The sequence below is a fragment of the Mus caroli genome, chromosome 11, assembly GCF_900094665.2.
Source record: "Mus caroli chromosome 11, CAROLI_EIJ_v1.1, whole genome shotgun sequence".
NCBI classification, from domain to species: Eukaryota; Metazoa; Chordata; class Mammalia; order Rodentia; family Muridae; genus Mus; species Mus caroli.
In genome coordinates this window covers 112,067,327-112,075,783 of record NC_034580.1, presented here as the reverse complement: position 1 = coordinate 112,075,783, position 8,457 = coordinate 112,067,327, and the positions used below count along the sequence as shown (strand labels likewise).

The window sequence follows — 8,457 nt, the reverse complement described above, 5'->3', positions numbered from 1 at the left end:
CTCACTTTGTAGACCAGGCTGGCCTCGAACTCAGAAATCCGCCTGCCTCTGCCTCCCGAGTGCTGGGATTAAAGGCGTGCGCCACCACGCCCGGCTTTGCCAGCTTTTCTTATCCCGAGCCATTTTTTCAGTATCTACTGGAGAAGGTTAGCAGTCCCCCAGGGGGCGGGGCTGGGGATACCCAGACCCTGCTTTGTATCCTGATAGCATCTGAGTGATCTCTTCCGAATCCCCTGTTCAAGTATCCCAAGTCTTCAGCTCCGTTGCCCAGGATCTACCGGGAAGTTTAAGACAGCAGGCTGGGATCTCTGACCTCAGGGGTGGGGTGCAGAAAAATGGGGCTCCAGTGTTCTCTCTGCTCACCCCAGGACTGTCTCTCTCTTTCCCGGTCACCTACAGAAGGAACTTGATGAGGACATCCAAGCCATCCACAGCGCAAGACAGGGATCTGGGAGTCCGGCACACGCAAGGACGGCAGAGTCAGAGGTCCTGAAGACCCAGCTTGAGGAAGAGAGGAAGCGGGTGGCTGAGGTGCAGCGTGAACTGGAGGAGCAGAGGCAGCGGCTGCTGCAGCTGAGGACCCAGCAGCCTGTGGCACGGCTGGAGGAGAAGGAAGTGGTGGAATTCTACCGGGACCCCCAGCTGGAGAGTAACCTGTCTAGGGCAGCATCCCAGGTGGAGGAAGAGGGCAAGAGGCGAGCCCGCCTGCAGGCCGAGCTGGAGGTGGTGGCCCAGAAGGTTGTCCACTTGGAGGGCAAGAGGAAGACCATGCAACCTCACCTGCTGACCAAAGAGGTCACCCAAATCGAGAGGGACCCTGGCCTGGACAGCCAGGTTACCCAGCTCCACAGTGAGATGCAACGGTTGCATGGGGAGAACAGTATCCTCGCAGCCAGGCTGGAAGAGCTGAAGGACGAGCTGCTAGCCCTGGAGCAGAAGGAGATGAACGTGAAGGAGAAGGTCGTGGTGAAGGAGGTGGTTAAGGTGGAGAAGGATCTGGAAATGGTTAAGGCGGCCCAGACTCTGAGGCTCCAGATCGAGGAAGATGCTGCACGGAGGAAGGGGGCGAAGGAAACTGTTGCCAAGATACAGGCTCGCATCAAAGACCTGGAGCAGGCGATCAGCTCAGTGGAGCCCAAGGTCATTGTGAAGGAGGTGAAGAAGGTAGAGCAGGACCCGGGCCTTCTCAAGGAAGCTTCCAGGCTGAGAAGCCTCCTAGAGGAGGAGAAGAACAACAACGTCGCCTTGGCCAGGGAACTGCAGGAGCTGCAGGAGAAGTACAGGGTGGTGGAAAAGCAGAAGCCCAAGGTGCAGCTGCAGGAGCGAGTCAGCGAGATCTTCCAGGTGCTCCCGGAGACAGAGCAGGAGATCCGGAGGCTCCGGGCCCAGCTGCAGGAGACAGGCAGCAAGAAGAGCGGCGTGGAACAGGAGGTAGAGAAGCTGCTGCCTGAGCTGGAGGTCCTGCGGGCTCAGAAGCCCGTGGTGGAATATAAGGAGGTGACTCAGGAGGTGGTGAGGCACGAGAAGAACCCAGAGGTGCTGCGGGAGATCGACCGTCTCAAGGCTCAGCTCAACGAACTGGTCAACACCAACGGGCGCTCTCAGGAGCAGCTCATCCGGCTCCAGGGCGAGCGCGATGAGTGGAAGCGGGAAAGGTCCAAGGTGGAGACCAAGATGGTGAGCAAAGAAGTCGTGCGGCACGAGAAGGATCCGGTGCTGGAGAAGGAGGCCGAGAGGCTTCGGCAGGAGGTGCGGGAGGCTGTCCAGAGGAGGCGAGCCACGGAGGATGCTGTGTACGAGCTGCAGAACAAGTTGCTGCTGCTAGAGAGGAGGCGGCCCGAGGAGCAGATCGTGGTGCAGGAGGTGGTGGTCACCCAGAAGGACCCGAAGCTTCGCGAGGAGCACAGCCGGCTGAGCCGCAGCTTGGATGAGGAGGTGGGGCGCCGGCGGCAGCTGGAGCTGGAGGTGCGGCAGCTGGGCGCCAGAGTTGAGGAGGAGGAGGCCAGGCTCAGCTTCGAGGAGGACCGCAGCAAGAAGCTGGCCGCCGAAAGGGAGCTGCGGCAACTGACCCTGAAGATCCAGGAGCTGGAGAAGCGGCCCCCTGCCCTACAGGAAAAGATCATCATGGAGGAAGTGGTCAAGTTGGAGAAGGATCCCGACCTGGAGAGGTCTACGGAAGCTCTGCGGCGCGAGCTGGATCAGGAGAAGAACCGCGTGACCGAGCTGCACCGGGAGTGCCAGGGTCTGCAGGTTCAGGTCGACCTCCTCCAGAAAACTAAATCACAGGAGAAGACCATATATAAGGAAGTGATCAGGGTCGAGAAGGACCCGGTGCTGGAGGGCGAGAGGGCCCGAGTGTGGGAGATCCTTAACCGGGAGCGCGCAGCGCGCAAGGGCCGGGAGGAGGATGTCCGGAGCTTGCAGGAGCGGATCGACCGAGCCGAGGCTCTGAGGAGGTCCTGGTCCCGCGAGGAAGCTGAGCTCCAGAGGGCCCGGGACCAGGCTAGCCAGGACTGCGGGCGGCTGCAGAGACAGCTGCGGGAGCTGGAGCAGCAGAAACAGCAGAAAGCCCTGCAGCTACAGGAGGAGGGGAGGCTGCTTAGCCAGAAGACGGAGAGCGAGCGCCAGAAGGCCGCCCAGCGGAGCCAGGCCGTCACGCACCTCGAGGCTGCCATTCTCCAGGAAAAGGACAAGATCTACGAGAAAGAGAGGACCCTCAGGGACCTGCACACCAAGGTGAGCCGGGAGGAGCTCAACCAGGAGACCCAGACCCGGGAGACCAACCTCTCCACCAAGATCTGCATCTTGGAACCGGAGACCGGCAATGACATGTCTCCTTACGAGGCCTACAAGAGGGGTGTCATTGACAGAGGCCAGTACCTCCAGCTGCAGGAGCTGGAGTGTGACTGGGAAGAAGTCACGACCTCCAGCCCCTGCGGGGAGGAGTCTGTGCTCCTGGACCGCAAGAGCGGGAAGCAATACTCCATCGAGGCCGCCCTCCGCTGCCGCCGCATCTCCAAAGAGGAGTACCACAGGTACAAAGATGGCCGCCTCCCCATCTCCGAGTTTGCCCTGCTTGTGGCAGGGGAGACCAAGCCGAGTTCTTCACTCTCCATTGGGTCCATCATCTCCAAGTCTCCAGTCTGTTCCCCAGGCCCCCAGAGTACCGGCTTCTTCTCCCCAGGCCTCTCTTTTGGGCTCACTGAGGATAGCTTCCCCATCGCGGGGATCTACGATACAACCACAGACAACAAGTGTAGCATCAAGGCAGCTGTGGCCAAGAACATGCTGGATCCTATCACTGGGCAGAAGCTGTTGGAGGCCCAGGCAGCCACGGGAGGCATTGTTGACCTTCTTAGCCGAGAACGGTACTCCGTACACAAGGCAGTGGAGCGGGGACTCATTGAGAACACCTCCACTCAACGACTGCTCAACGCTCAGAAGGCCTTCACCGGCATCGAGGACCCCGTCACCAGGAAGAGGCTGTCGGTGGGTGAGGCCATCCAGAAGGGCTGGATGCCCCAGGAAAGCGTGCTTCCCCACCTGCTGGTACAGCACCTGACTGGGGGCCTCATTGACCCCAAGAGGACGGGACGCATCCCCGTCTCTCAGGCTGTGCTCTGCGGGATGATCAGCGAAGACCTGGGCCAGCTCCTGCAAGATGAATCCGGCTACGAGAAGGATCTGACAGACCCCATCACCAAGGAGAGGCTGAGCTACAAGGAGGCCATGGGGCGCTGCCGCAAAGATCCACTAAGTGGCCTACTACTGCTCCCCGCCATGCTAGAAGGCTATCGCTGCTACCGCGCGGCCTCCCCCACCCTGCCGCGATCCTGTGTGCGTTGATGAGGGGCTCTGCAGAGGGGGAGAGAGAATGCACACGTCGCCTTGCCCTGGAGCTGCGTAATCTGAGGCAGCGGGTCCTCCTCCTGAGTGTCCACCTCACTGAGCAATCGTTTGTGGTGTTGGGCTCTGTCCCCAAATATGGGAAGCTCCGTTGTTCCTCCCCACCCCGTGCTTCTAATAAATGAATTATCTCGGTGCCGAGTCTCCTCTCATTTGGGGTTGCAGGGTCGGTGTGTCTGGGGTGTGAACCCAGAAGCAGTACTGCTTGGGGATTTTCCCCCCAAAAGTATGTGTTGTGTGGGGTAGATGTGCCCAGCTCACCTGCCTGAGAAACAGGAGGTCATGAAAGGAGACCCTGGAAGCCCCATAGCCCCTCAGTTCCTGCCAGAACTGTCTCTAGCCCTCTGTCGAGAGCTTCCCTTTGTTGTCAGACCATGTCCCTCATACGAAGATTGACACCAAAAACTCAGGAACAAGTTACATTTATTTTCCGTGTGTCACACAGAAGGACATCAACTGCCTATTTTTGATGACGTGCCTACTTAGAACACCCTCAGGTGTTGTAAACTCTGATCTTAGGATCAGAGACCTGCCCTGCCCCTCCTCCCCTTTAACTAGGTCCTCTGACCTGGAATTCAACTCTCCCAATAGCCTAAACCAAAAGACCAGCAGAGGGCACGCTCTCTCAGGGGCCATGCTCTGCAGCTGCGCAGTGAAGGCGAAGGGCTAGGGTCTCTTATCTAACCTGACACCTATGTCTGGCGTCAGTCGGAGGAGTTCTGCGCCCTCCCCCCAAGCAGGGAGCACCTGCATGCCTTTCGAAAGTGCTCCATTAAATCCAACAAACAATACAGGAACTTGCCAACCTGTAGACGACATGAACCCAAGCCCCTCAGGGTCTGTTCTTCCCCAGAAAGTCAGAAAGGGAGGGAGGCAGCTGGCGAGGGTGTGAGGTGGTAGGCCCCACATGCGTGTTCTCAGCGGGAGGAACGCCCCGCTGTACATTGTTGGGGTGCTAGGGAGTGCCCAGGAGAGAAGTAGGGATGGGCCAGGGCAGTCTTGGCCGAGATCCGCTGGCTGGGGTCGTACTGCAGGAGTTGCTGGGGGGGTAAGGACGAGAGATTGTTGGGTGAAATTAGGGTAGAGAGGAAGTCCCTTCAACAGGTCCCAGGGGGAGGGAGAGCCATGCCCCTGAAAGGCTGCTTAACCCCAGAACTTTGTGAAGCCGCTGCCTGCCTCTTAGCTGTGTGTGTGTGTGTGTGTGTGTGTGTGTGTGTGTGTGTGCGCATGCGCACACGCAGGCAGAAGCATCAGGTCCCCCGGCCCCCCCCCCCCCCCCCAACTGGAGTTAGAGTTGACTATGAGACTCCTGGTGTGGGTGCTGGGAACTGAACTCTGCAAGAGCAGCCATCTCTCCAGCCCCCAAACAGGGCCTCTTTGTTTGCCAGCACTGCATAGGCCAGGCTAGCTGGCCTGTGAGCTCCAGGGATTCCCCCTGTCTCAGGCCCCCATCCTGCCCTTGGAGCAGTGAAGTTACAGACTCCTGCTTCTGTGTTCAGCTCTAGGTACCATGACTGGGCCTCAGGAGCCTTACCCACTGAGCCACTCTACCCCCAGGCTTTGTGTGGTTCTGCAGATCTGAAGCCAAGCTCTCATGTTTAAATGGCAAGCACGTTGCCAACTGAACCATCTTAGCCTGAGTTTCCCAGCTTTTAAGCCAGGTCTGGATGCTTCCAGAACTGAGGTTAAACAGTTAGTTTTGAGTCCAGGCCTGTGATTCATGGTTCCACCTGCTCCTGCTTGAGAACAGATGTTTCATGGTAAGCAGCAGTCCCTAACCCTGTCCAAAGAGTGCGCACTTGCGGTGGGGCAGGATAGACGAGCAAGTGGAGGAGGAGCTAACAGCCTAAGGGCAGGCCTGTGCGGCTCACTCTCTGTAGTCACACACATAACCCAGGCAGGGTGCCAGGAAACAGCATTTGAAGGAAAAGTGGCTTTAGCAGGAAGTGCCTGCCATCCTAGGTTGCTAGGCAGCACACACAGCCTTCCGGTGAGGTCACTTTGGCCTCGATGGAGGCCCTGCCCTTTCTTCCCTGGCCCAGCGTGGGCAAACACAGAAATGGGGACATCAGGCTTGTGAGCAAACAGGGCTGGCTCTGAGGCCCAAGAGGCAGCTGAAGCATCAGTAGGGAGCCAGTGGTCCACAGGTAGGGAAGAGCTGCCCTGCACAGCCAGTCCTATGTGGAGACTGACCTGTGAGAGAGGTGCTATGGGGGACACTGAGGCAGGAGGAGGTGTGGCCTCTGCTCAGAGAACTGCTCCACCCAGATGGGGCAGGAAACCCACAAGAGAGTCAGACACAAGACAACAGCCAGGGCACAAGGCCAAAGCTAACTACTTTTGAGGAGTTTCGAAAGAGAAAGTGGACATTGGATTTATCAGGAGAGCCAAGAGACAAGCCAAGTGTTTACAAAGGTCAGAGGAGTCCAGTCTCACTTGGCTAGTTACATAAGAGGGTGGCTTGAAACAGGGGACCTGCTGCTGCTGCTAGGTCCTTGTTTATTGGTACCTACCAGGAGCAGGTCCTTGCCTTCTGGTCCCAGACTAGGCACGATTTCCTCCAGCCCCTTCCTGTTCCATTTGGGGAAGCTACTCTGATAGTCAGGCATCTGGGAGACTCCGGGCCATGTGGCTTCACTGGGGGTCCCCAGGGTGCGAAAGATCCGAAAGAGCTGGTCAATCTCTGAATCACCCGGAAACAGAGCTTTGCCAGTCACCTGGAGCAGGAGAGAAGGGTGTGCTCTGTATGACTCTAGTGATAGATGGTACAGACACGGGAAGGGGCATCATTCACAAGATGGGTGTGTTGGTGCACACCTTTCATCCCAGTACTCTTGAGACAGGAAGGTGGATCTCTATGAGTTAGTTCAAAGCCAGCCTGGTCTACACAGTGAGTTCTAGGCCAGCCAAAGTTCCATGGTGAGGCCTTGTCTCACAATAAACAATAAAGATGTCTTTCCCAGGGCTATGTTAAAATTCTCATCTTTTCTAGAACAAGGCTTGCCTCCCCAGCCAGCCCCATACACTCCTCAACCCACCTCTAATACAAGTATTAGCTGCAGTAGGTTCCTGGTGGGCTGCCAGGCTGGCCTTGACCTACAGGAGATCCTCCTGCCTCAGTGCACCCCCTTCCCCCATAACTCCTGTTTCTGTTGTTATTGTTTATGCTAGACACGTGTTCTATCCTTGAGCTGCATTCTTAGCCCTTGTGTTTGAGGCCGGCCTTAAACTCGATATTGTCCTGTCTTTCCAAATGCTAGGATGACCGGCATGTGCTACGATGCCTAGCTCAAATTTGTTGGTTTATATTTTTTTGTTTTACATTTATTGATTTAGTGTGTGTGTGTGTGCACGCACACACACGAGTGTGTCACTGTGCATGTGTGGCAGCAGTCAGGTGAGAGTTTTGGTTCTCTCCTTCCACCATGATGGTTCTAGGGATCAAACTCAGGTTGTCAGGCTGGGTAGCAAGTACTTTTACCCACTAAGCCATCTCCCTGGTCACCAGCTCAAAGTCTGTTTCTGTTTTTTGTGGCAGTCTTGAAAGCCATGGCCGTCACCAGCTTAGGCGACCACGCTGCCACTGAGAGACACCCCCGGCCCAGCTTGTCCCCTCTACCATCTCTGCAAAGATGCAGCCAATGCTCCAGATGTCCACAGCTGTTGAATAAAACTTGCTGCCCAAGAGGATCTCAGGGGCACGGTACCACAGGGTCACCACCTGTGGGGACAAGAACCAGCATCCTTCATGGTGGCTGAGTTCGCCAGTGATGCCGTATGGCTGTCCCTCTCCTCCCCTGCCCTCCACTACCTCGTGGGTGTAGGTGCGCAGGGGAACCCCGAAGGCCCGCGCCAGTCCAAAGTCGGCCAGTTTGATGGTCCCAAGCCCATCGAGGAGCAGGTTCTGCGGCTTCAGGTCTCGATGAATGACCCGGTGGGAGTGGCAGAAATTCACCCCTTCCAGCAGCTGCGAGAGGTAGCTCTGTGGAAATGACCAAGAAATGCCATGGAGCAGGATGTGGCTGGCAGGAGTCTGGGTGTGGCTTTCCCTGTCACTTTCCCCCTGGGCACCTTGACAAGGGGCAGAGGGAGCTCTGAGGTGGGGGAGGAATCCATGTGCTTCTTCAGGTCCTGAGTGAGGAACTCAAACACCATATACAGTTTCTTCTCTCTATGACCACATCCAGCAGCCTGCCAGGGAGGGGTCAGTCTCAGGATACGGCATTTGGGGTCCCACCCACCCCCACTTCCTTTCCCAGCTCACTTGATAATATTGGGGTGCTTCAGTTCTTTCAGCAGTGAGATCTCCCTGACGGCAGTGCTGGGAACCCCCTCGGCCTCCCTGTAGGAAAGGATGCAGCACCAGTGGGCACAGGGAGTCACTTCTGGCCGGGGTGCATGCCTGTGCACCTTACTGCTGTGTTCCATTTCTGTACAGGAGGCCTGTCCACTATTGCCCGCGCTTTTGTGTCCCCTGGTAAGAACACGCTCAGGGCAACCGGAATCTTCTGCAGCACAAGCTTTATTGCTTACCCCATCAGGAGCCAGTGG

General features: G+C 57.3%; 2 protein-coding genes across 2 annotated transcripts in view; one reads left to right on the top strand and one right to left on the bottom strand.

Annotated features, from left to right (window-relative positions):
• The window catches only part of Evpl (envoplakin), a 17,563-nt gene extending 13,521 nt beyond the window's left edge, over positions 1 to 4,042 (top strand). The window contains exon 22 of the mRNA XM_021177821.2: positions 400 to 4,042. Coding sequence (XP_021033480.1) covers positions 400 to 3,846 — 3,447 coding nt within the window. The 3' untranslated portion in view covers positions 3,847 to 4,042. The remainder of the gene's footprint in view (positions 1 to 399) is intronic.
• Positions 4,043 to 4,506: 464 nt separating this feature from the next.
• The window catches only part of Cdk3 (cyclin dependent kinase 3), a 4,316-nt gene continuing 365 nt past the window's right edge, over positions 4,507 to 8,457 (bottom strand). The window contains 7 exon segments of the mRNA XM_021177929.1: positions 4,507 to 4,946; positions 6,420 to 6,623; positions 7,526 to 7,627; positions 7,718 to 7,888; positions 7,978 to 8,084; positions 8,087 to 8,097; positions 8,171 to 8,248. Coding sequence (XP_021033588.1) covers positions 4,824 to 4,946; positions 6,420 to 6,623; positions 7,526 to 7,627; positions 7,718 to 7,888; positions 7,978 to 8,084; positions 8,087 to 8,097; positions 8,171 to 8,248 — 796 coding nt within the window. The 3' untranslated portion in view covers positions 4,507 to 4,823.